Source organism: Aspergillus homomorphus, assembly GCF_003184865.1.
Source record: "Aspergillus homomorphus CBS 101889 unplaced genomic scaffold BO97scaffold_31, whole genome shotgun sequence".
NCBI lineage: Eukaryota > Fungi > Ascomycota > Eurotiomycetes > Eurotiales > Aspergillaceae > Aspergillus > Aspergillus homomorphus.
In genome coordinates this window covers 310,756-335,934 of record NW_020291917.1, presented here as the reverse complement: position 1 = coordinate 335,934, position 25,179 = coordinate 310,756, and the positions used below count along the sequence as shown (strand labels likewise).

The 25,179-nt window shown below is 54.5% G+C and overlaps 9 protein-coding genes and 1 non-coding gene across 10 annotated transcripts; 4 read left to right on the top strand and 6 right to left on the bottom strand.

Moving 5' to 3' along the window:
• Window positions 1–111: 111 nt before the first annotated feature.
• On the top strand, window positions 112–1,973 carry BO97DRAFT_349932 (putative flavin containing polyamine oxidase; the record flags this gene model as incomplete). Its single annotated transcript, XM_025691934.1, has 6 exons — window positions 112–224; window positions 271–301; window positions 352–489; window positions 535–585; window positions 635–887; window positions 946–1,973. The coding sequence occupies 6 exons, from the start codon at window positions 112–114 to the stop codon at window positions 1,971–1,973; spliced, it is 1,614 nt and encodes a 537-aa protein (XP_025549415.1).
• Window positions 1,974–2,216: 243 nt separating this feature from the next.
• On the bottom strand, window positions 2,217–2,778 carry BO97DRAFT_479477 (uncharacterized protein). Its single transcript, XM_025700700.1, has 2 exons — window positions 2,760–2,778; window positions 2,217–2,702 (listed from the first exon to the last, which is right to left on the bottom strand). The coding sequence occupies exon 2, from the start codon at window positions 2,651–2,653 to the stop codon at window positions 2,291–2,293; it is 363 nt and encodes a 120-aa protein (XP_025549414.1). The 5' UTR covers window positions 2,654–2,702; window positions 2,760–2,778; the 3' UTR covers window positions 2,217–2,290.
• Window positions 2,779–2,930: 152 nt separating this feature from the next.
• Window positions 2,931–6,424, bottom strand: BO97DRAFT_444895 (putative NRPS-like enzyme). The gene is made up of 3 exons (XM_025698500.1): window positions 6,035–6,424; window positions 3,553–5,985; window positions 2,931–3,466 (listed from the first exon to the last, which is right to left on the bottom strand). The coding sequence occupies exons 1-3, from the start codon at window positions 6,314–6,316 to the stop codon at window positions 3,077–3,079; spliced, it is 3,105 nt and encodes a 1,034-aa protein (XP_025549413.1). The 5' UTR covers window positions 6,317–6,424; the 3' UTR covers window positions 2,931–3,076.
• A 2,664-nt stretch (window positions 6,425–9,088) lies between these two features.
• BO97DRAFT_471919 (wax synthase family protein) lies at window positions 9,089–10,526 on the top strand (the record flags this gene model as incomplete). Its single annotated transcript, XM_025700086.1, has 3 exons — window positions 9,089–9,093; window positions 9,292–9,999; window positions 10,070–10,526. 3 exons carry the CDS (start codon window positions 9,089–9,091, stop codon window positions 10,524–10,526), a joined length of 1,170 nt encoding a protein of 389 aa, XP_025549412.1.
• Window positions 10,527–12,159: 1,633 nt separating this feature from the next.
• BO97DRAFT_394780 (six-hairpin glycosidase) lies at window positions 12,160–14,252 on the bottom strand (the record flags this gene model as incomplete). Its single annotated transcript, XM_025693998.1, has 1 exon — window positions 12,160–14,252. The coding sequence occupies one exon, from the start codon at window positions 14,250–14,252 to the stop codon at window positions 12,201–12,203; it is 2,052 nt and encodes a 683-aa protein (XP_025549411.1). The 3' UTR covers window positions 12,160–12,200.
• Window positions 14,253–14,734: 482 nt separating this feature from the next.
• BO97DRAFT_t196 lies at window positions 14,735–14,820 on the bottom strand. Its single transcript has one exon. It is a non-coding gene; the product is annotated as a tRNA-Val (tRNA).
• Window positions 14,821–15,812: 992 nt separating this feature from the next.
• Window positions 15,813–20,972, top strand: BO97DRAFT_456935 (ABC transporter family protein). The gene is made up of 2 exons (XM_025699196.1): window positions 15,813–18,661; window positions 18,712–20,972. The coding sequence occupies exons 1-2, from the start codon at window positions 15,959–15,961 to the stop codon at window positions 20,569–20,571; spliced, it is 4,563 nt and encodes a 1,520-aa protein (XP_025549410.1). The 5' UTR covers window positions 15,813–15,958; the 3' UTR covers window positions 20,572–20,972.
• A 121-nt stretch (window positions 20,973–21,093) lies between these two features.
• BO97DRAFT_373181 (putative short-chain dehydrogenase/oxidoreductase) lies at window positions 21,094–21,985 on the top strand (the record flags this gene model as incomplete). Its single annotated transcript, XM_025692896.1, has 2 exons — window positions 21,094–21,297; window positions 21,380–21,985. Coding segments are annotated over exons 1-2 (804 nt in total), but the record flags the coding sequence as incomplete, so codon positions are not given.
• A 55-nt stretch (window positions 21,986–22,040) lies between these two features.
• On the bottom strand, window positions 22,041–23,329 carry BO97DRAFT_456926 (Zn(II)2Cys6 transcription factor domain-containing protein). The gene has a single exon (XM_025699195.1). The coding sequence runs from the start codon at window positions 23,274–23,276 to the stop codon at window positions 22,152–22,154; it is 1,125 nt and encodes a 374-aa protein (XP_025549408.1). The 5' UTR covers window positions 23,277–23,329; the 3' UTR covers window positions 22,041–22,151.
• A 195-nt stretch (window positions 23,330–23,524) lies between these two features.
• On the bottom strand, window positions 23,525–24,574 carry BO97DRAFT_456922 (sugar phosphate isomerase/epimerase family protein; the record flags this gene model as incomplete). Its single annotated transcript, XM_025699194.1, has 1 exon — window positions 23,525–24,574. Exon 1 carries the CDS (start codon window positions 24,539–24,541, stop codon window positions 23,525–23,527), a length of 1,017 nt encoding a protein of 338 aa, XP_025549407.1. The 5' UTR covers window positions 24,542–24,574.
• Window positions 24,575–25,179: the final 605 nt, after the last annotated feature.

Genomic DNA, 25,179 nt, shown 5'->3' with positions numbered 1-25,179 from the left:
CCCTCTCTCTCGGTGTTCACCGGGACTATTGAGTTTGTCCGCTATAAAGTTGGCAGCTGCCCAGTCCTTGACTCCCTCAGCTCCTCCCCCATCCACCTTCTTCTTCACACCATGCAGTCTCTCCTGCTGGCACTCCTGGGGGCGTGGGCCATCCAGCCCACTGCTGCCCATGTCGCTCATGCCCGTGATCAGGGTCAATGCAAGCAGACCACCGTTGTGGTCCTGTATGTTTCTCGGGCTGTGAAGAAAGAACGTCGCTGACTGACGCAGTGGTGGTGGTATGGCGGGCATCGCTGCTGCGGTGGGTTTGGACGATCGGACATGCGTGAGCAGTGTAGCTGACTCTAACAGCAAGCGCTGCACAACGCCTCGATGGACGATTTTGTGATCCTCGAGTACAATGACCGCATTGGCGGACGCGCGTGGCACCAGCCGTTCGGCAAGAAGAAGGATGGCTCGCCGTATATTATTGAGAACGGCTGCAACTGGGTAGGTCGGACGACGAGCATCAACAACCTCAGCTAACTGTCGCAGGTGCAAGGTCTAGGAACACCCGGGGGTCCGCAAAATCCCGTCTGGACGCTGGTGAGTCGTCATGAGGTTTGACACACTCGCGCAAAGCTGACGATCGCAGGCACAACTGTATAACCTCTCGACCATCTACTCCAACTACAGCAACCTGTCAACGTACAATCACAACGGCTACAGTGACTACTCGTACCTGCTGGACGAGTACGACGAGGCGTACGACATCGCCAACGTCAACGCCGGCGTCATCCTGACCGAGAACCTGCAGGATCCGACGGCGAAGACCGGTCTCGCGATGGCCGGATGGCGCCCCAAGATGACGGACATGGAGGCGCAAGCCGTAGACTGGTGGTCCTGGGGTAAGTTCATGTAGAGTGCCTCAACGCAACGCTCACTAACTCCACCTCACCTCTCCAGACTTCGAAGATGCGTACATGCCGGCCGACAGCTCCTTCGTCTTCGGGTGCGCCGGCTCCAACCTGACGTCCAACGGCTTCAGCGACGAAGACAACTTCGTCACCGACCCACGGGGCTTCAGTGCCTTGATTGACGGGATGGCGTCGACCTTCCTGCGCCGCAATGACAGCCGCCTGCACCTCAACACGCAAGTGACCAACATCAGCTACACGCCCAGCGGCGTGACCATCACGACCGCGTCAGGCGACTGCATCCAAGCCGCGTACGCAATCACGACCTTCTCGCTGGGCGTCCTGCAGCAATCCGATGCCGTGACCTTCACCCCAGCCCTTCCCAAATGGAAGCAGGAATCCATCCAAGCCTTCACAATGGGCACGTACACGAAGATCTTCTTCCAATTCAACGAGACCTTCTGGCCAGCCGACACGCAGTATTTGTTGTACGCCGACCCAGTCACGCGCGGCTGGTATCCGATCTGGCAGTCGCTCAGCACGCCGGGCTTCTTCGAAGACAGCGGCATCATCTTCGTGACGGTCACGCAGGAGTTCGCCCATCGCGCCGAGCGCCAGTCCGACGAGCAGACCAAGCAGGAGGCGCTCGCCGTGCTGCGCGCCATGTTCCCCAACGTCACCGTCCCGGACCCCGTCGCCTTCCACTACCCGCGTTGGACCACCGAGCCCTGGTCCTACGGCTCCTACTCCAACTGGCCTCCCGCCGTCACCCTGGAGATGCACGAGAACCTGCGCGCGAATGTTGACCGTGTGTGGTTCGCTGGCGAGGCCACCAGTCCCGGGTACTTTGGTTTCTTGCACGGCGCGTGGTTTGAGGGTCGGGCTGCCGGTGTCGAGATTGCGCGGTTGTTGGACGGGAAGTGTACGGCCGTTGGGGCGAGGAATGCGACCAGTAGCAGTAAGGCGTGTACGGGCCGGAAGAGGTATGAGGTGTTGCATGGCACGAGTCCGTTGGCGGATTATACCGCTGTCAATGGGTGGACGGCGAATAGCTTTTATGACTTCAATGAGGATTAGGTGTCGGGGTCTCTGAGACTGTGTATATAGGATAGTGGTGTGGGGTGTATAGTGACGATATACGTATAGTCCAGGTTGTATACCATGCATACCGTAGCATTTGGAGCTGCCTAAGTTGAGATACTAACATGTGTGTATTCCATTACGTCACATCAAATCCCATCGCATCAAACTCATAGCTATCATAACCATAACCATAACCACATACCCGTCGATCCCTTTATCAACATCTCGCCCCCATTACCCCGTTACCCAACACGTTCCTGTCCAGTATGAGCAGCCCCCCACCCCCTAACCTCACAGGAGGCACAACAAATCTACCACTGACACCAATTGGCCTCCAAGCTCACATTAGCGGTAGTAAGGTATCCGCCCTGCGCGACATCATAGCACGGCTCGACCAGCTCCTTGAACGCATCCAGGCACTCCTCCATACCGTTGAACGTGCCCGTCTTGGCCACACGTCCGCGCTCCACGTGGCTCTCGTTGTTGTTGATCCACATGTCCCAGTCACCGTAGTTGATGTTCCACCGGTAGTTGCAGTACCACAGGGACCAGAAGTCCTTGATCGCCAGCTTCGATATGCACGAGGTGCCTTCGCTGGTGGGGCCCCCGGAGTAGCAGGTGGTTGTGGCCGTGGCCGTGGCGGTTAGGGAGAGGAGGAGGGTGGTCAACTTCATTTTGCTTTGGGGGTGTGGTAGGTGGTTTGGTTTGGTGTGGAGTGGAGGACTATGGGTTGGTTAGGTATGGTTTCCTCGTGAATGTGTATGCGGGAAAGAGACGAACCTGAGGATTTGGAGTAGAGTGATGAGGGCTGGATAGCTAGAGTCTTGAGATGATGGCCCTGGGGTTGGTGGGTTTATATACCCTCCTCGTCTATAATTAACTTCCCTCCCACGCAAGGACGCAATCTGCCAGGGACAACTCAACTGCTGTATCGATCTTCATTTAACTTCTCACCCAAATACTCTATATGCAAGCTGTGCTCTAATGCTAAATATACCCGCAAATCAATCTCTCCCTCCTTCCCAGGCATGCATGTGTTAGACAAAGGCACCCCCTCCCTTGCGCATTCCCCCCAGGCAAGGCAAGGCAAGGGCAATTCAAAACGCCCACTGATCCAACCAATTGCGCATCAACTGCGCCGTCACACCCCCCAACCTCGCCATGGTCTCGCTCCCCTGCCTCGTCATCTCCACCGCAATCTCCGCCGAGAGTACGCTGCCACTCAGCCCGCGGTAGAAGTCCAGCAGCTTCAGCGCCGGTTTCGCGCGCACCTCCTCCTCGCTCGGCGAGCGCACCGCCTCCAGCTCGCGCAGCCAGGTCTCGAACGCGACCGTCTGCACGTGCGGATACTTCTCCTGGAGCGCAGGCACCAGCTCCTCCCAGGCGGTCTTGTGCGGGTTGACGAGGTGATACACGGCGTGCAGGTCGTGGGTTTGTTCGCGGCGGCGTGTCTGCGTGAGTTCGACGGTGATGGTCGCGAGGGTGTCCTGCACGACATTCAGTCAGTATAAGCCTCTCACAGCCCCCTCCCTTCAATCTCATCCTTATCATCCTAAGGAACAGGTATACTCACAACAGGCACCCAATCAACCTTATACCCGCCCAAATCCGCGGGCACCTTCCCCATCGCCACACTCGTCTTCACCAGATTCGGCACCCATTCATCAACATTCCACTTACCCAGCACCGTCGTCGGGCCCCCGATCTGCCCAACGCGGAGCACCGTCGTCGGCACGCCCGACACCCGCGCCGCAGCCACACACAACCTCTCACTCACATGCTTCGACTCGCCGTACCCCTGCTCCAGCACAGCCGCGACATCCTCAACCGGCGTCTCGGGCACCACGGCGCCCATCTCAGGCGTCCAGTTCCCGATCGTGCTGACGGACGACACGAACGCCAGATGCGCGCGGTAGGTGCTTGTGCTGCTGAACCGGAGGAACTCGAGCACGCCGCGTAGATGCGGGTCCTCGAATGACTCCAGCGGGTGGTTGAAGTTGACTTTCCAGGCGTTGTGGACGATCAAGTCTACGCTTTCTTGTAGGGTTGTGTAGACGGTGTCGGCGAGGCCGAAGTGCGGTGCCCCAAAGGATACGGTTAGGAATTCCACGCGATTGGGGTCGGTTAGCAGGGCCGCGTCTAGGCCCTTGCTTGTGAAGCTTTCGTGTTGTCGGCTTGCGGCGCTGTCGCTGCGGTTGAAGCAGTAGACTTTTGCGATCGATTGGTTTGTGAGTAGTCGGTGCAGGAGGTAGGTTCCCAGGGACCCGGTCGAGCCGGTGAGGATCACGGTTGATTTGGCCGGGAGGTGCGCGGGAAGTGGGCGGTAGGCGGGGAGTTGCGAGGTGTATTTGGTGATCATATTGGCGATGCGTTCGGGCCGCGAGATGCTGGTCGTGCTCGTCTGGCCGTGGATGAGGTCGACCAGGTACTGCGCCAGTTGCGCGACGGTCGGGTGCGCGTAGATCTGCTGCTGGTTGACGGACACTGACCCCCTGAGGGTGGCGACGGCGCTCTGCAGCGTCCGCGCCAGATGAATCGTCTGCAGCGAGTCCAAGCCGGCGCCGTACAGGTCCTCGTCGTCCTTGAGGTCGGACCGCGCGAGCAGGTCCGCCAGCAGCCGGCGCACGTAGTCGCGGAGGTGCTCCAGGTCCAACGTTGCGGGCAGCTGGGGCACGCTGGCGGCCTCCTCGGCCGCTGCCGCGGCGTAGATGGCGTCGATCTCGTCCTTGTAGTCGCTATTGACGGCGCGGCGCTGCGTCGTGCCCTTGGGCGTGACCGTGAACGGCTTCGCCGGCGACGCAAGCCGGATCTTGTTTCGCGACACCCGCCCGTACTTGGGAACTGTCTCGTTGGCGCGCTCGACCGTCGGCCAGATAGCGTCCACGAACTCCGTCTCGTCGGCCACGGCCGCGTTCGGCTCGACCAGCAGCGCGGTCTCAAAACGGCCCTGTCCGACCACCAGCGCGTGCTTGACGCGCGGATGGCCCTCGACCGTCTTCTCCAGCGTCACGGGGTTCAGCTTCTCGCCGTTGCTCAGCACCAGCACGTCGTCCTTGCGGCCGTGGTACTTCCACAGGTTGGGCCGCTCGGGGTGGCGCGCGAAGAGGTCGTTGGTGTGGTATTTGTTGAGATGTGGGAACGTGTGGAAGATGCCGTGGATGCGTCGACTGTCGCCGCGCCGTGGGATCACCAGCTCGTACAACCCGTCACCCTGCGGCTGCATCTCCACCCCGTACGCCGGGTTCCACTCGAAATACCCCCAGACCTTCTCGCCCTGCGGCACAAACGAGCTGATGACCCCCATCTCGCTCGATCCGATCAGCGTGATGACCTTGGTGTCCGCCTCCAAGGCGTCGCCGACCTCGGGGGCCAGCGGTGCGCCCGCGAAGTAGACGGCTTCGAGCGTCTTGAGGGCTGCGCGGGCCGAGGGCGAGTGGCTGATCTCTTCGAGGATGGACGGCGGAAATAGGGCGGCCGTCGGGTGAGTGGCGTGGATCACATCGACGATCGTGTCCACGGACAATGGCTTGTCCGGACACATCACGAACGGGGTCTCGTGGAATAGCGCCTCACAGAACGCGATCAAACCCATCAAATGGAACAGCGGCGTCGTCGACAGCACCAGCTGGCCGGGCTGTAGGTCGTTGAACAGCGCAGATCGACGGCCCTCGGGCCGCGAGATATACGCTCCTATGTCCAACGTCGCGAGGAAGCCGTGCGTGAGAGGGACCGGCTTCGGCATGCCTGTCGTTCCGGAGCTGTGGATGATGATAGCGACCTCATCCTCCGCTTCTTTGAAGGTCTTCTCAAACGGGTAGGGGGAGCTGTCGGTCTCGAGGAACTCGACTAGAGATGGGACTTCGAACAGCTTAGTGTCTGGTTGCACGGTTTGGATCTCGGAGACGCGTCGCTGCTTGTCTGGCGTGTAGAAGAATTTTTGGCACTTGGTGGCGGTGAGGATGTGTTTGTAGGCTTCGTCCGAGAGTCGCGTGGAGGGTAGCAGAGGCTGGACTTGGTTAGTTATTGGGGCAGGATGGCGAAGGGCTATGTCGTACCTGATAGCCGGTCTTGTGCGAGGCCAGTAGGAAGACCAAGTACCGCACATCGTTACTGGCCATGTACGCAATGGTTTCCGGCTGCTTGGCACGGCCGATGCGTGCCTCGATCCAGCGAGCGCAGGCATCAACCGCACGGGCGAGGCCGGCGAAGGTCAACTCCTCGTAGCCAGCGGCCACGTCGGAGCCTTTGGGGATGAGACCGACGAGCTCAGTCGGCGCGGATTGCGCGCGGTGATCGACGATCACGGGCCAAAGTCTTGCGCCGGGCTGGTCTGCCATGAGTAGATTTAATGGGTGATTCTTAGTGAGGCGAGGTTCGCAGGATATAACACAAGGGAGGACAAGTTGAAAAGGGCTTTAAAGAGGCAGAGAAGATATAGAAGTAAGCTGTGTACCAAATCACTCGAATTTGCGAGACCCATGAGGGTATTTGTAGGCAGACAGCCTACCATCCAGACCATTTCGCTCGATGCCGCCATCCGAGGGCAATGGAGCATATTCAGCAAAAAATAGACACAGGGCGACTTGTGCTGATCGACGGTGGAGCCTGACAGGGGATCGTCTCAGGCATGCAGCACCCTTGGCTACAACTCCTCGTCATCGTGCAGAGGTCGAGAAAGCCTTGAGCGATAATAACGCATCAAAATTGGCACCAACGCCACGCCGGCTGATTTCCACGGGATGAGACGTGCCCAGATGCGGGCCGGATGCTTAACCGTGGGAGGTCCCAGGTACACACCAACTAAGCAATGAGAATAGCACGAAGGAAGTACAAGCTTCAGAATGGTAGCATCCTTCCGCTAAGTGCCGATTGTCGCTGCCGAGGTTTGAAGGCGAGTGATGTCAGTTCAACCGGCCTAGAACGGTCATACCAGACATGCAGTCAAACAGACAGACAGCCACTGACGCATCACCGTCCAGACTAGGGATCCGGGATAGATTGCATCGGATAATCGGGAAACCGACAGAGCAGCGAGAGTTGGCCGAGGCCAGACCGGTCTGAGTGGGCCATCACCACCAGCGTGGAGAGACAGAAGTTGGCAGAAGGAGAGAATGAAGCCAGGCAGAAAGAGGGAAAACGGATGTCGGCACAAGGGAGGCGGCGGGGTTGCAGGATTAAAGTGGTGTGTAAGTCATTGTAGTGCAGCCTCAACCGCGCATAGCGGAGGATCTTGCCGCGTCGGGCGTGGTGGAGGCAATGCTTATTTTGATTGTTAAGCTGATATGAGCAGGATATGAGGCCGAAGATGTGCACAACGGAGGTGATAGGAGCATCTTGCCGCATTCAGCTTAGTGGTTAGTGATCCTCAATAAAAGCCCTCAATAACGGCCATTATTCTTCCTTCTCGCGCCCGACCCACTTTGCCTCTTCGGGATTCTCGGGATTTGCGGGTGAAACAAAACACCTGCAGTCCCCTGGAGCACAGCAGTGCGTGTCCTGAGCGAAATGTGAGCGTTTCTAACTATGTACAACTTTATAACATGTATAGAGTCGGATGAATGTGGTATGCCAGGATCAAATATATCCGTAGCTGCCGTCAGGGCCGAACAGCTACCATACTCATCTGGGATTGATATCACCACCGGCTCCAAATTTATATATATCTCTATACATGTCTATCATATACGGAAGCAAATATTTCCATCAGATGAAGATAGACTGGTCGACCTGAACTACTGGATTGAGCACTGATCCCCTTCGCTACCAGCTTTGACTACTATTTAGACTTCTTGATATGAGCATACGGGGTGTAAGCATAAACAGAGGAATTCTAGCACGGTTTTTTGATGTTAGGCAGAGAGAGACACTTCCCGTCTCACATTGACCCAGGGGGGTGGTAGAAAATTAATACCGGCGAGTGGGCAAGAAGCAACCACCTAACCATATGTATACAGCCAGAACATGATTAATAGCATGCAACATTCTCGGAACTCACGAAAATTCGAGCTATGATGCCTTATAAAGAATATCTTCCCTGTGCGGAAACGGTGAGAACATAAGTGGCACATATTTCCATGGTCACTACTGAATCTTGAACGTACTGTTAACCGCATCCTCAAGCCCTTCCTTGCCTGCAAGAGAGTTTTTAGAACGCATTTTTTGATTTAAATGTCTCGCGTCGTGCTCGGTCAGTATCGATTTGCAACTGACATGCAATAACATGGTTATTGAGTCGTGTGACAAGATGGTGAGCGAGAGAGAACGCACTCGCCTGGCTCCAGCTAGTTTTTGACATGATCAGAAGCGTTCATCGCTCATCAGCATGGTAGAACTCCACCGTCCGAGTCTGTCGCTGTCAGCTCCTGTTCAGACAGATCTCGCATCAATGGCTGAAAATTCTTCTGTATCTGAGCTAGGCTCACATGAAGCAAGACCTTGGAACTCGCCTAACAACGTTGTTATTTGGATCTATACGGTTGTGCTTGAAGCCACATAAAGTGGATCTGTGCTTGTTCTGTACGTAGACTGTCAGCTACAATCAAGGCAAATCGCGCACCTCTGTTCATACCTGCTCCATGGCGGCGTGAAATGAAGGCAAGTTCTCCTCGCTAGAGCTCAGCTTTTGGACCTCCTGCCTAGAAGAAGCTATTACTCTAAACTCGTACAGACTGGAAGCTGCAAGATTTAGCACGCAAAAGCTGTTAGTCAAAACGTCAGAACAGACAGAAAAATTGATTCACGTAAGTTGTGATTCATATTGAAGATCATCCCCGCTCTGTCAACCACAAACGTGAACCATTTTCCAAACAAGACAGACGTACTAATGTACGCATTGATCTGTTTTCATATCTCATCAGATCAGCTTCTGAGTGAAAACACCTCTTCCAGTTTATCCAGGAGCATTGAGACATAAATGCGATAAGACAGAAGCACTTGATATGTACATTACCGAGCGCTTCCTAACCATTCCCAGTAGCTTGATCCCCCGTCCAAAAATCCACAGGATCAGCAGAATATAAGCTTCGCGCCAAGATTTCAGGTGTAATTCAGATACTTGTTGTGAGTTCGACCCCATCCCCGTGGTAAATGAGAGAATACCATTTCGAGTCATGGCGTACAGGGATCCCTGCAAGTGCGCTTTTTAGCTTCTTTATCTCTTTGTTCTGAAAAACATCTCATCTGCACTAGTCCCCCTTTTCTAGGCAAGTAAAATTTTTCTCTCATCCTAGAATCTATAATTTTCCAGAGTTTCCCGCCACTCTGTATCTTTGTGCCATCTTCAACCATTCCACCACCACCAGTATCATGGTAGAATGTCTTTGAATCCCTTCACATCGATCATCTTTCAAACTGCCACGGTGGTGACCACCATGGGTTTTACCCCGGCTCGGTCCAGTCTGAGGGTTGGTGCACTGATCATCGTCGCACTGTGCACTGCCCACTGTATCTCAACCGCATTACCTTATCTCGTTCGCACACCATGGGCTAGCCTCGCGGGCGGTTATTCGGTTATGTTACTACTTCAATATGTCGACATTGGTTTGTTGACGCACTGGGAATTTCCACCAGCCAAGCATAAAAAATCCTGGGCTGCCCGATTGCGGTTTGGTATTTGGGCGGCCTTCAATGCGCGATGTCTGGGGACTCCGGACCAAATACGCCACATCCCTGCCATCACCTACAACCAAAGCACATTTCTCCGTCGATCTGCCGGTATTATCCTCCTCAGTTATCTGGGTCTCGATGTACTCGCCTCGATGAATGATCCTGAGGTGGGATCTCGCTTTCTTGTGGCATCCCACGTGCCAGTATTTCGGCGGCTCTCCGAAGTTACAGTGGAAGAGATAGTCATTCGAACCTTTTCCGGTATCGCGGCAGGAATAGGCCTATTATCAAGCCAGGCTGGATCCTACTATCTTTTCGCATTCTTCAGCGTGCTTTTGAAGTGGAGTACGCCGCAGGACTGGCCTCCCTTCTATGGATCGTTGTCGGACGCGTACAGCTTGCGGAGACTATGGAGGTAAATTTGACATCTGTCCTTGCCCAAGTGTCGAATGATAGAATGCAGGGAAGCTAATCCCGGTATTTAGTCGTGTGTGGCATCAATCTAATTCCCATAAGTTCCGTGCGATCTCTCGATTTTTGGCCAACGATATCCTTCATCTTCAGCCAGGAACACCTGCGGATCGATACGCAAGGGTCTTGACAGTATTCCTGGCTTCAGCCTTGATGCATTTTCTCGTCGACCTGTCGTCAGGGTTATCGCCCTCCAACTCTGGCGCTGTCCAATTCTTTAGCACGCAAGCATTCGGCCTGATGGTCGAAGACTTGGCAATTAGTGCGTACTCTGCTCTACGCGGGGACAGGCTCTCTCCTAGACAGCCAGCTTCGCGAGGAGAACGGATGATCGGGTTCATCTGGGTTGGAAGTTTCTTGGTCTGGTCGTTTCCTGCATATCTATATCCAATGTTGTATCGCGCCAACGCGGGTCTCGATGACTCGGTGGTCCCGGTGAGCGTTGTCGGGCTATTGAGGGGGCTTTTCTGAGCACGATCCTTTCAGGCCGGACCAAGGAAATAGATTTGCTCTAAAGTTGCTATTTGGTGTCTTATCTGGTTGCAAACATGCTTGTTTGGGGGCTTTCTTTCGGCTTCCAGAAAGAGGGGTGGATGAAGAGTGGTACTGCATTTACTCATAGTAGATAGTCTAGATCGCAGTAAAGAATTCATGCAAAACTCTGTTTTCTCCTCCATAGATAGGAGGGTTTATTTACCGCTTTGAACTGGACTGAGCAAGCGGGATCAACCGAGACGAATCCATAGTCTTCAAGGTTTTGTGTGCCTGATCCTGCCGTGATGCTTGTCACTGCCGGGGCGAAGTGCTTTAGCGTTCTCAGCATTACGCATCTTATGGCATTTTCCATTACGCCTGCCTTTAGGGCCAAACTTATGCATGCAAGATCCAGGTCTAAAGTCATTTATTTGGATTGGTGTTAGCAACTAAGACGGGTGGTGCCATGTTGGTCGCGTCTCGTTCACTGTGACCTTCCCCGTCAACACCATTCGTATTGAAATATGAAACTGGTTTTAGTAATCCGCGGACCAACCTTCCAAAGGTAGCCCTCGAGACAGGAATCAACCCACAGTCTAGATCTCGATGGAGGAAATTGACAGAATCCAGACTGAAGACTCGACGAATGGGGTTCGGCGGCTGGCAATTGGTGTTTCGTCTCTGCTATGGGACTTTCCTGGTTGCTTTCGACACTACGATTATCACTCTTGCCGTGCGCAGTACCTCAACTATCTTCCAGACCTCTGGAGATGTCGGCCGGTACGGCTCAGCCACCTTCTGACCATCACAGCGTTTTCAACAGCTTTCGGCCAGGTGTCTTGGTTCATTTTTGCGAAAGAAACGTACCTCAGTGCCGTGGGAAAATGGGCATCAGTGACCTGGCCATCGAACCTTGCCTACAATCTTGGACCCCACTGAAAATAAGAAGTAGGATCTGCACTATAGATCAACAGGGCTGAGCGGTTAGGGCACAACAGGCTTGTTCTTGCCTTGGACAACTACACCTTGTAATTTTCAAAACACCGAATATTCATCAAGCCGACGAAGCCACCGGTTGAGTGATAGGGATAAACCTTCCCAGTCTGCTGTGTCAGTACGAAGTCAAATCAGTGCCCGAGACTGGTGGTGGTGCCATTGGCGCAAAGGTGGAGGAAGCCTGAGACGGATGAGAGGGGGTAACGTGTGTCAGGATGGATGGTTTCATGAGGAGGGTTTGGGTATTCAGGAGGTTCAGGGGCGAAAATATGACCATGCTACTCAGCCTGGCCTAAGTTCTATTGGTTTGCCATTGTCTATTCGTTACGTGTCTTTTTTGTCTGGGAAGCTGTATGACGAATGATTGATTGCGTGATGAGGATAGAAACAGTAGATAACCGCGTGAAGATGCACATGACATTGACTTATCTTGGTACTTCTTCGAACAAAGTCAAAACGACTATTTGATCCAAGTGACTTCGAATCGGTTCCTATAGCAGCCTGGCGAATGACTCAGTGAGTGTCCCAGAGCATAACTACAGCACACTGTCTTCCTGGAAGCGGCATTCCCGGCAATAGAAAAATTGATTCATACACTAATATCACATTATGAGCATACAACGGTACAGTTTCAACTTATAGTTCTCTCATTTCTCAGCATTCGCAACAACACCATCAGCTGCTGAAGACCTTCCACTCCACCAACCTCACCTTCTCCCCAGTCGCAGGTGTGAACACCAACCGAAGCCGGCTTGTCTGCACCGACTGCCACGACACATCCGTGATGCCATTTGCGAGCGGCGTGTCGTACTTCGCTTTCGACACCTTGGTCCACGAATCTCCATTGAGCCGCTCGATCCGGTACGACTTAGGCACGGCGTAACCCTGTGTCGCATTCGCGAAGAAGGCGATCTCCGCCCGGCCCGTCTGGGTGGCGCTTCCAAAGTCAATCTGATACCAGATCTCGGTTCCGTTGCCGGCGGGACTGTCCCAGCCGTTGGCCACATCGGATTCCGGGTAGAACCAGACACGTCCGTCGATGGCCGCGTGAACTTCGTCTGCATCTGCCTGCGCAACCGACACACTGCCCGCCGGGTACTCCGAGCTGGCTGCCAGCTGAACCGAGACGGCGATCGGGCGCTTCACGGTGGGTGGCGACGCCCGCGTGATCTTGGCCGTCAGTCGCTTCAGCGTGGACGCGCTGGCGACCGTCTTCCCGTCCACCTCGACGTGTAGACCTGCCTTGCCGTAATGTGCACCCGTGGCGTCCCATTGCACGGCGACCTCATGGCCGTGATACAGGATCCGCTCGGCCCGGAAGTACGAGACTGAGCCACTGTCGGCCTGCGGGTTGACCTCCAAGACGTCGTCGGCATGCGGACGCAGCCCCACGAAGCCCGACAGGATGACATCGACGAACCCGGAGTGGAAGTAGTGCGGCGACCGAGCCAGTCCCACGATTGGACTGCCGGTGTCCGGGTAATAGTCTTCCTCCAGGTCGAGAATGCCCCCTCGCGCGGGGTTGTAGTGTAGCCGGGCGTATTGCAACAGGATCTGCGTGTAGTCCGCTTGGTTTACGATCCCCGTGTCCGCTGATTTGGGGTAGTGGTCTAGGAGGTTGGCCAGCGCCGTGAGCACCTGCGTCGTCTGATACGGCCAGGCCGGTCCGTTCCACTGGCACTCCGGCTTGGTGCCCTCGTAGCGATACTGCCTCATGTAGTACTCGTAGCTCGGCTCGTTGGTGCGCAGTCCATGCGTGCCTGCTAGCTTGTCCGAGTCGAGGACGTGTCTCCAGGCTGCTGCGTAGGTGGCGTTATCGTCCGGGAGATCATGCGTCCAAGGCACGTACCCGACCAGTTCCCTGCCGCGGATGAAGTCCCAGTACTTGACGTACTCGTTGTTTACCTCGTAACGATCGATGAAGTGGGAGTAGGTGCTGTTCCAGAGGTCGGCCTGGACGAGGCGCTGCAGGGTGTCGGCGTAGGCGTTGTACTGGTTCGCCACAGCGGTGTCGCCCGTCAGCTGTGCCAGCTGGGCGATAGCGCGGGCATTCGCATACTGGTAGCTGTTGATGCTGGGACGGAAGGAGTATCCTCCCGTGAAACCATCTTTGCCGTTCGTCGCGTCAATGCTGGAGATGGTGTACTCCGTGGCATCGGTCAACGGTTGGATCCAGTACAAGCCTTTGGATGAGTCGTAGCCGCCGACCCCGAGAGTAGTCGAGTTCCAGCTCTGGTAGAAGGACTGCATCGCAGAGAGGTGGGAAGTAGCGTCCTCGGCGACGCCGTCCACCAGATACACCTGCCAAACTCCATCGGCAAGAGACTCAGAGAACTGGTTCTTGATTCCATTGGGGCCGAACAGGAAATTGCCGTAGTCGCTGGTGAAGCGACGGTCCCGAGACCAACGTCCCTCACGCAGGTGGAAGTTGGAAGCATCGATCAGCAGGGCCCAGGGGGATTTCTGCCAGCCTACGTCGTTGATGAACTCGGTCGTTAGGTAGCCTTCCGAGCCGAGGTCGCGCTGATGAGCCCGGAAGACACCCCAGCGGTAATAGTAGACATCCTGCAGCACGGTTTGGTCGGTCTCGAAGAGAGGGATGCGGTCTCGATACCAGGGGGCGTCGTTGCCAAAGTATTTGGAGGTAATGGTGTCGATATTCAATGCGGTGACCGGCACTAGGCCAGCTGCCAGCGCGAAAGCGAGAGCCTTGTCGAGAGTCAACATATTGCTGGTTGGCGCATCTTCAATCTGAATGCAGTGAGGAGCTTCAGCCTAAATATATCCCCGCAGGAGATGTGCCCTCTGGAGTGCAATTGCCGCTATTCCGGTGGGGAGAGGCATCATGAACACCCGGAGAATTTCCCGATTGGAGGAAAAGAAGGATGATCAGGTACAAGCAGGATATAGACTGGTCATGTCTCAAGAAAAGAAGATTTAACCGTCGCGCGCTCGTGCGGGGAAGGCGCCAATCCGGGCTTGCTGAAGGTATAGCTTGGCAGGGGGAATGTCTCGCCTCCGGTTTTCGGGGGTTCTCTTGCAGTCATGCCACCTGCGGTGGTACAGACTTAGAGATAGTCAAAGGCTTGACGCAAAGCTGCTTCATTGTGTCCAAGGCACAAGAATTATAATGAGATAGGAGACGTGTCGCATGGTTGACGGGGTTGATGTTGCCATGAATTGTGGTTGATGCGAATATGAAAAAAAGATAGTCACGCCCGGGATCGAACCGGGAACCTTCTCGGGTCGTTCAGCAGATGTGAACGAGAAATCATAACCATTAGACCACGTGACTGTTTCTTGTATTTGCAGACTCGTTTAAACTATATAGCCCCTGTCCATTCATCCATGCTCCCTCCACGTAATCCGGTGGATTTTGGCAGCTTCATCGGATATACCCCCCGCTTCGAGAAAAGGATAGTATAGAATGATTGTTCAAGGAGTTACCCAGTCACTCTATCAATTGACTTAAAGTGATCTTCACATCGTCCAATCCACCAAAATATGGGCAAAGAACCTTTTCCTACGTGCTTGAGAACAATTCCCGAACTAGCTCCATCCAAAAGGGCTCATTTAATAGTCTAGCATGGTCTGAGACAACGGAAACCGAATCTAAGTGAAAGACTACTTCACTCCGCTGACTCTTCCTGGCGTTTTCTTCAGGTGTAGACACAAGTATAAGTTACGGACGACACGGAGCTATTCAGGCCAAATGTATTAATGAGCCCATATCGGATCTACGGATTGTTTAACCTGATAAGAAAATCTAGACGGCATGGCATTGAGTGCGCACAAAATCACTCTGCAACGTAGTAGCCCACATGTCTCAAAGCAGTTGTAAAACACCCCGCGGCGGGCCTACCTTAATTTCGATGCTGCAATATGGGCTTCAGCGTATATTTAGATACCTTGTCTTGCCCATGATGAGAACTTGTTGTTTAGCTAGTTGCGTACCCTCCTTGACGTATAATTATTCGTTTGTAACCCGCAGACTTAATTTGGGCAGAGGGGGCGTCCTACGATGGGTTGATGTTCCTACTAAAGATGATGTAGTTTCATGATTCAATGCTACCGAAGTACCTTCCGTATGAGAATTGCCGCAATGGGTAGATCATAGTCTGACTATGCATTGAAGTCATTCCCAATGAGAGGGGAGATTGCGATGCACAAACCGAGGACTAACCGGACTGGGAAAATACGGCCGAGGAGTGGAGGAAACGCATACGTCAACCTCTCCTATTCTTTTTTTTTTTTCCCTTCTGCTCCGAAATCATCTCCCCCATATATCATTACTCTGGCAGCCTGATCTAAGTTGGCCCTTAAAGTGACAAGGCTCTTGCCCGTCAATTGCGATGCGTTGATTGCGCAAGAATGCTCGCTCGTGCTCATACTACGTCCCTTCCTGCTGCGCGGGACGAAAAATATCGACGAAAATGTTGCTCGGGATCCACGTGACCGCGGTCGGTCTTTCGGGGATTGTCGGCGGACGCGCCGCGCTCATCCTGGCACATCAACACCGACAAAGAGGACTACAGCTAATTCGGCCGATCGGAGACTCTATACAGACTGGATACGAAGACAAAGATGGAGTTGCGACTCCAGAATCCATTCAGGCCTTTTCTGACAAAGCACCCCGCGCTGCCCTCTTCATCGGGGTTGGTATCGGGCTCTGCTTGTCTGTGACCGAGGTTGTTGTCTTGACTGTAACTTCGAATTCTACCTTTGGCGGGACACAATGGTTACGACTCACTGCGTGGGTGATGTCGATAATTGCCACAATAGCCTTAACGACGGCCAAGGAATATGGGACGCGCTTCACGCACGGCTGCTGGGTCAGTGTAGGCTGTTTTGCTTTGCTGGCCATGCTTATCGTCGATCAATATTGGTGCTACCACGCACTTGGATCCTCTTTCGCTCCATGGTTCTTCTTGCTAACACAATTCTGTACCGCATTGGGGGCCTGCATCGCGGCCGTTTCCATCCCGCGCCGGCCGGATGTCTATCACAATGGGGCCCTAGTGGATCGCAAATCGTCGACATCCTTCCTCAACAGACTATCGTTTGGGTGGTTAAACTTATCGCTATCCGCGGGTCAGACACATCTCGAAATAAAGGATATACCAGAGCTGGAATACTCTAATCGGACGTCGCATCTCTGTAAACTGATTCGCCAGACTCGCAGAACACAGGCATCCAGTACAAGTCTTTGGAAACTCCTCTTGCTCGGCCACCGTAAAGCGCTAGTCTTCCAGCTCTGTCTGACCTGTGTCAATGCAGTTGTAGCATTTGCACCCCAATTTGCCATCCTTAACATTCTCCAGCGGCTTGAAACTGACCCCAGCGACCCGTGGCTGTGGCTTCCGGTCCTCGGACTCGGAGGGTCACTTATCCTTTCGGCTTTGCTTGAGAACTGGAACTATTACCATTCCTCCAACAGGGTCGCCGTGCGACTTCAGGAGCAGCTTTCAGCAGCTATCTACGACAAGGTCCTTCGTTCTAAGCCTGCTCGGAACGTGCCGGCCGCACTTAGCAATGACAGCAACGAGCAGAGCACTACAAATCTCGTCGCCGTTGATGCCAAACGAGTTGCAGACTTCTCTGCCCTGGGTTTCATGCTCTGTGAGGCGCCTCTCAAGATCATCATGGCGGCCCTTTCGATTGGTCGATTGCTTGGGGTGCGGAGTCTCGCAGCCGGTGGAGTGGTCTTCCTCCTTGTGACTACTGGAAACGTGTATGCAGTGCGCAGATATGCTGGTACCCAGAAGAATCTGTTGAAATCACGCGACAGCAAGATGACCAGGATCCTTGAGGTACTACAAGGTATTCGACAAATCAAGATGTCCGCTTGGGAAGATAAGTGGGAGGGCTGCATCAACGACTTGCGCGACAAGGAGCTGGAAAGTCAATGGCAGGTATACAGCTGGGAGCTGCTGATGTTCGTCACCTACAATGTTGCGCCTATACTGGTTTCTGCCGCATGTTTGGGCACATACGCTATGTTTCATGACGGGATGCCGGCGTCCATAGCCTTCACCTCGATTTCTCTTCTTGGGGCATTGAGTATACCTCTCGCTGTTCTTCCCCAGATCCTGTTGAATGTGACCGGAGCACAAATTAGTCTCCAGCGAATTGAGAGATTCTTGCATTCTGCCGACCATTCAGGTGAGCATCAGTCTGCAGACGACGTGGTATTGGAGCAAGCGACGCTCTCCTGGACGGAACGTCACTTCCGCCGAAACTTCAAGCTACGTGACCTTACACTTGTTTTCCCCATGGGTGCATTGAGCGTGGTGACCGGCCCTTCGGGATCCGGTAAGAGCCTTATTCTCGCTGCTATACTAGGCGAATGTGAATTTCTTGCTGGCCAAGTGCGAAGACCGCCGTCTTCTACTATAGCCTATGTTGGTCAGCAACCGTGTATCCGCAACGGTACTGTCCGAGACAACATCCTTTTCGGCAGCCCATTTGACCAAGATCGATATCAGCGGACCATTGCGGCCTGTGCTCTCGATCGCGACCTAGAGATGCTGGATTTGAAGGACAAGACTGAGATGGACGCACAGGGGAGCAACTTCAGTGGAGGACAGATTTGGCGGGTCTCACTCGCCCGCGCACTTTACTCAAATGCCGAGGTCCTTGTTCTGGATGATATTTTCAGCTCAATCGACCCCCACACCGCGCAGCATCTGTATGAACATGCGCTAATGGGAAGCCTTGCCCAGGGACGTACACGTATACTGGCTACGTACCATCTTGAGCTGTGCCTTCCGGGAGCGGAGTACGTTGTTGCTCTTGATAAGACAGGGCTACGATATGCTGGACTCAGAAAGAACCTGACGGAGATCGGTATCTTCGGAGATATGCCTTTAGCTGCAAAGCGCGGCGAGACGCTCCTGACTCCAGCCAAAGGCGCGCTTGGCAGCTATAGATATGATGAAGAGCCCTGGGGCGATACTGTTCTGACTCCAGAGCAAGACCAAATCCAGAGAATACCGCAAAACACGAGGGATACGGACACCGCGCCAATTAGCAAATGGCAAATTCGCCAAAGGATCTATAACCTCTCCGGTGCTGGCTATCATTGTTTAGTCTTACTGGCACTATATATAGTCTATAGTGGACTCGGTGTAGGACGGGTAAGTCATACATCTCTTAATTGAGTCATAGTCGTGACTAAACTGGATAGGGACTTTGGATGATGATCTGGAGTAATAATAGCAGTCCAGCCCCAAACAATACCAAGGAAGCATTGGAAGTGAAATCATCACCGGTGACAACTGACATAAGATGGTTACTTTCGATTTACCTGGCTCTCGCAATTGCCTCATGTGTGACCACAGTGGCTCGAAGCTTCTTAGCGATACGCATTACCCTGCAAATGTCTCGACAACTCTTCCAGCGTTTCCTCCATTCAATTCTTCGGGCACCTCTGCAATGGCTTGACAAATTACCTGCTGGAGGTATTCTCAACAATTTCTCCACGGACTTCAGCCTTATTGACTCCCGTCTCGGTTACGACCTCAATTATGCCCTTGGGCTTTTGGTTGACCTTCTGACGATAACATTAGCGGCGTCGATTGTGAACATCTGGCTGAACCTTCTCTCCCTCCTCTCGCTTTCACTCGCCTTCTATTACGGGCGGCAGTTCATTAGGAAGATCCGCGCTGTCAAAGAGCTCGAGAGTCTCATGAGAAGCCCCATTCTGGACCATGTGTGCGCGACTCTGGATGGCATTATGACCATCCGCGCCTATGGACAGCAGGAAACGTACCGCGACGAGATGCATGTGAAGATTGATCGCCATTGCCGCGCTTCATGGACCTTGTGGCTCCTGACCCGCTGGATATCTGTACGAGCCAGTACTATTGGCGCCATCTTCACCACCGCCGGCTCTGCGCTAGTTCTCTGCACGAACGGTGTCACAGCGGCCACGGCTGGATTCGCGATCACCTTCATCATGCGATACAGCACAATTATGTCGCAAGCCATTCGTCAATACGCCAATCTCGAAATCTCCCTGAACAGCGTTGAACGGGTTGCAGCAGCTCTGGACACCCCGAACGAGAAATACGACAGCCCTGTGCCAGTGGCGGCATCCTGGCCTACCGAGGGCCGATTGGACGTGTCCGATATGACTGTCTGCTACTCCCCCGACCTTCCACCGGTCTTGTCGAACCTCACATTCTCGATTCCACCTAACACTCGGGTTGGCATCGTCGGCCGCACCGGTGCCGGCAAATCGTCACTAGCAATGGCTCTATTCCGTTTTCTGGAAGCCCAAGAAGGCAGTATCCGCATCGATGGCGTGGATGTGTCCACAATCCCACTACATTCTCTCCGGTCGCGACTAACCATTGTTCCCCAAGACCCCATCCTCTTTTCCGGAACTATCAAATCTAACCTCGACCCTTTCAACGAATTCTCCAACCGCGAGCTCTTCACCGCTCTGCAGCGCGTGCACTGGACTATCCCAGACACGCTCCTGCCAACAACCACTGCCGAAGCCCACGATGACCCCATATTCACCGACAGCGATAGCGATATCCCTCTCGAATCTCTCGCCGTGCAATCCCAACTCTCACGAAACGTCCTCAACAGCAAAGTAGCGGAACGAGGCAGCAACTTCTCGCAAGGTCAACGGCAATGTCTCTGCCTGGCGCGGGCCATCCTCCGGCGCCCGAAGATCTTGGTGCTGGACGAGGCCACCTCAGCCATCGAAAAATCTACCGACGCCGTGATCCAGGAGTCGATCCGGGCGGGGTTCGGCCGGAATTATTCCTCGTTGCTGGTGATTGCGCATCGGCTGCACACGATCGTGGACTTTGATCGGGTGTTGGTGCTGGATGCGGGACGCTTAGTTGAGTATGGGTCGCCGAGGGAGTTAGTCACTGATCCCGACGGAGTGTTTCGGGGGTTGGTGGAGAGCAGCGTTGATAGGGAGGAGTTGATGAGGGTTATTGCTCAAGGAGGTGAGCCTAGTATGGAGGGATGGCTTCTCATGTTGAAGGAGTATACTGGGCTCTCAATGCCGAGCCAGGTCAAGTAGATCTCTGACACAGGGAGACCGAGCAGGGGACTTCACTACCCCTGGTCTTTACATCGAACAGCCCAGCGACCGCAAGACATTGTCACGGAGGCGATTCGCAAGCGCAGATTTGAGATCTATCTCCAGTACATCCGACCTCAATAACCCGCGCGTTCCATTCCTGACAAATCCCTGGATTGATCAAGCGACATCCTTTCTGCACCGTTCCGATCTCTTCCAGATGATTCACTTGAAAGGAAAAGAAGAAAATGGGGACTACCTCGACTGTTACCATGGCGTCGGGTAGCGACTCGATCCAGCAGATCCAGTGGATTTCTCAATCGGGTCTAGTCTCCGCGCGGAAGTCCCGTCTTGGCGGGATCTGGCCGAAAGAGGTTTAGTCTCCGTTGGAAGTCAGTTACGCCATCCTCTCCGCCAGACGATAAATACCCTGCTGGAGCCAGCATCCATGGAGATACTTGTCAATCAAGTTTGTGTTTGACTTGAAACCTACGGCTAGTACTTCTCCTACCTTTCGCAATCGCCGCCATGTCTTTCCCTTTCAAGAAAGTGCTCATCATCGGCGCCACTTCCGGCATCGGCAAAGCTCTAGCCACCAAGCTGGTCCAAAACGGCACCCCGGTCATCGTCGCCGGCCGGCGCAAGAAGAACCTCGATGCATTCGTCGCGCAGCATGGCAGCGACAACGTTCATGCTGCCGTCTTCGACGTGATGCAGCTCGACAAGGTAGGCAATACTCTCACCCATGCCTATCCGCTCCAATCACTGCAAACCACAAGCTAAATCGCCATTCCCAAAAAACCCGCAGATCCCGCAATTCGCCTCTGATATCACCACCGCCCACCCCGATCTGGACTGCATCTTCCTCAACTCCGGCATCCAGCGGCCCTTCGACTTCGCCCGCCCGGAGACCGTCGACCTCGACACCTTCGACCGAGAGCTGATCACCAACTACACCTCAGCGGTGCGGCTGACAAATGCCTTCTTGCCGCATCTGCAGCAGCAGCCGCGGCCGACGGCGCTGATCTACACGACCTCGCAGATGGCGCTGGTGCCCATGATGCGGTGCCCTAACTACGGCGCCTCCAAGGCGGCGCTGCACCACTTCATCCTAGCGCTGCGCACGCAGCTCCGCGACGGCGCCGGCAACGTCCGCGTGCTGGAGATCTACCCGCCTGCCGTGCAGACGGAGCTGCACGACGCCAAGCATCAGCCTGACCTGAAGGACGGGCACCTGATCGGCATGCCGCTGCAGGAGTTTGTGGATGAGGTCTGGACGCGGTTGACGCGCGGCGAGGAGCAGATCCCCGTGGGCTCGGCGCAGGAGATCTTCGAGGCTTTCGAGGTCAAGCGGCAGGAGCTTTACAAGGGGATGACGGAGATGTTGGCGGGGCTGTTGAAGCAGTTTCTGCGGGAGTAGATTGGGTTCTTCAAGTTGGTTCAAGTTAGTCATGACGGGATGATGTATAATTGCTTTGCCTTGCATATAGAATATAGAGCCTGCTTTTATTCAACTTACAAAATCGTACACTCGCCCCAACCCACTCTCAGGACCAGCCCACACGCTGGACCGTCACCGTTCACGAAGCAGCAACAGCAGGAAAAGCCACCTCGCCAACCCTTCTCCCACGACACGCCGCCAGAATCAACCCCGCGAAGGGCCCAATACCATGCACCTGACCCTGCTCCAACATACTCGAGTACCCATGCAACGAGACCATGGCGCCCTCACTCGGACCCCACAGCCCTGCCCCTCCCGCAACCCCCTCAGCCAGCTCCACCCCCTCCACCCCCTCAGCATCCCACAACCCCGTCCGCACATCAAACGGCAACGCATCCACAAACGGCGTACGCACAGAATAATTCCTCGTCCGCAGCGAATACACACTCCGCAACATAAACCCGACAATAATAGTCCGGCGCACGCTCTCAGCGAACAGCCACGCGCGGCGCGGGCTAAGCGTGTGCGGCAGCTGCACGGGCGCCTGCACCCACAGCCTGTGGCCGAGATCAAGCAGCATCGCGCTGATAGACTCTTGATACTTTCCCTCTTGCTCACTTCCTATTCCTTGGGAATAAGGGCTTGGAGACAAGAGGACGATGCATTGAATGAGAAGCAGCGCTTGCGCGCAGGCTAGCAGGTCCGGGAAGGTGGATGCGCGGGTGAGTTGGCGGTGCAAAGACCGGGACCTTTGGTCTAGGATTGGATGGAGCAGGGCTCTATGCTTTTGTGAAGGGGAGGAAGCGTACTGTTTACACAGGGCGTACGCTTCTTGGATGGGCACCGGTGGGGTCGAGCTGGGCCAGAGGTCGGGGTGGATGAAGTGCGTTTTTTGCTCCGAGGCGAAGGTCACTGGGTACTCGCGCATGCTGTTGATTAGGAAGGTGATTACTGGTGCTGAGTAGCCTTTTGTGATTTCGAGCGGGAGTAGTCGTGGTATTGTTGGGGTTCTCCTGGGTGTGGTTGCTTGGTGCGGTCTGGAGGTGTGGGCTGTGGTCGTGTGGATGAGACTTCTGTTTTTGCTGCTGCTGGTGGCTGTGGGGGTGTTGGTCACGGTCAGAGGTACGTTGATGTATTCGCAGTCGATGCGCCGGGCCTGGCACCGGCTGCAGCGTGGCCACCGCTGGTCGCAGCGCCGTTTGCCGCGCGCGCAGGCTTGGCATGATCGCCGCAGCGTCGGGGGTTTGGGAGCCTCGGAGACCATCGTGACTGAGTGATATCAAGCAGGGAAAGTGATAAGGGGCTCGTACAGCGGGAATCCAGGGATGTGGAAGAGAGTACTCCGATGAAACAGTGGCGGCGCATCGAAACCCGCGGGCGAGTCACGTGCCAGCGTTGCCCGAGGTCTCGGCCTGAGTTGCCTAATGTGGTCTGATCGATGAATAGGTGGAAGTTTTACTAGGGAAGAACTGTCATGCAAATCGCATTTGACATAGAGGATTTATTTGTATTCTAGTAATGAGCCTTGATGAATCCTTTCTCGTCTTTCTCTGACAAGCCTCGCTGGATCTTATCCCACGAGACTCTCGCCCGTTTGGCTGCATCCTCCACCTTGTGTTCTGCCCTACGCATACGCCAGTCAAACACCTCCATCGAAACCCATCCCTTGAACCCCTTATCCACAACCCACGTCTTGACGATCTCCAAAATAGGCAAATAACCCCCAAGCTCGCTCTCCAACGGAAACGGCCTCGCATGTTTCGACCAGGTGAACTGCGGGGCTTCACCCTGCTGGTACCACGGGTGCGTCTCCGACAGCGGCGGATCGAATCGCTCCGCATCCGATAGCTGCACATAGAAGATCTTATCTACCGGGCATTGCTCGCTGAACCGCCGCAGCGATGCCTCTAGACCTTGGTCACCTGCAGGGAGCTTGCCCGATGTGTCCACATTACTCCCCCACAACCTGGTATGCTCGTGGAAATTATCCAGACATAGCCCGAAGTTCGGCCTGTCCACGGCGTTCACAAGCCGCAGAGCTGTCTCCCATGTCGAGCAGAAGACTCCCCACGAGAGATACTCGTAAGCAATCGAGATGACGGGTTCCGCCGCGCTGGCTAGGTTCGCCAATTGCTGCAGATCGGACACGACCACTTTCTCGTCAGTGCTGCCGTCAGGGTTGTAATAGGAGGGGACCTGCAGATAGGTCGCTTGAAGCGTGCGGGCAAGTTGCAGCCAATGCTTGGCGGTAGTCAGTCGCTCCGACAAGGGCGAGCTGCCTCCCTCGAAGTTCTCGAACGGTGCCAAAGAGATAATCTCGACATTGTTCTTGAGGCATAGGTCTCTTGTTACCTCGGCTGCTTTGTGAATGGGGACCTCAAGGTGTTTCGCGTAGTTTTCGAGATCAAGATATACAATTTCGAGGCCGGTGAAGCCGTGGCGGGCTGCGGCGAGGATCTTCTGGTCGAGGGTGTGCGTGGAATGCTGCCCCAGAGACAAAGAGCCGATGGCTTGCTTATTTGACAGCATTGCGACTTGTACTGGTCGATGGTTGTGCGCTGTGGTTCATGGATCTGTGGTCAGTCGCATCGTTAAACCCCTCGCTCAAGTTCCCCGCTTGTACGGAACTGGGTTTCCGATGGGTTTTGGAACCCGGTCTTGAGATGTAGGTATCATTGCACGTTTCTCACTTCCTACGCACAAATCAGACATTGTAAGTAGATATCTTCACCCTGCGTCGCACTGATGCCCTGAAATCAGCACTATTCATGCTAGGCAATGCTGCGCGCCAGGGAACTGAACCCGGGCTACTAGGGCTTGCCCCACATCAGCTCGGAAGACCAACTCCGGTCCAGCCCGGTACAGTTAAACTCTTTTGTTTTGTTCAGATGTGATAGAATAACATGGATTGAGGATATGGTTGAATCAATACTGGCCTCAATATTGTTTTGTCAAGCATCATACATCCTCCTAGCTTATGGTTGGAGGTAGCGCTCCGTTCCGAAGATCAAGGAGTTATCCTAACTCAACCAGGGTCTATCTTGTCCAGAGAACTTCTACGTCGACAGTATGAAGGCATGAGAAAGGTGCATTTTACCGCCATCAAAAGGCCGAAGAGTCAAAGATTCGAGTAAGCCGACCTATCGTGACTACAGGAGAAACACATT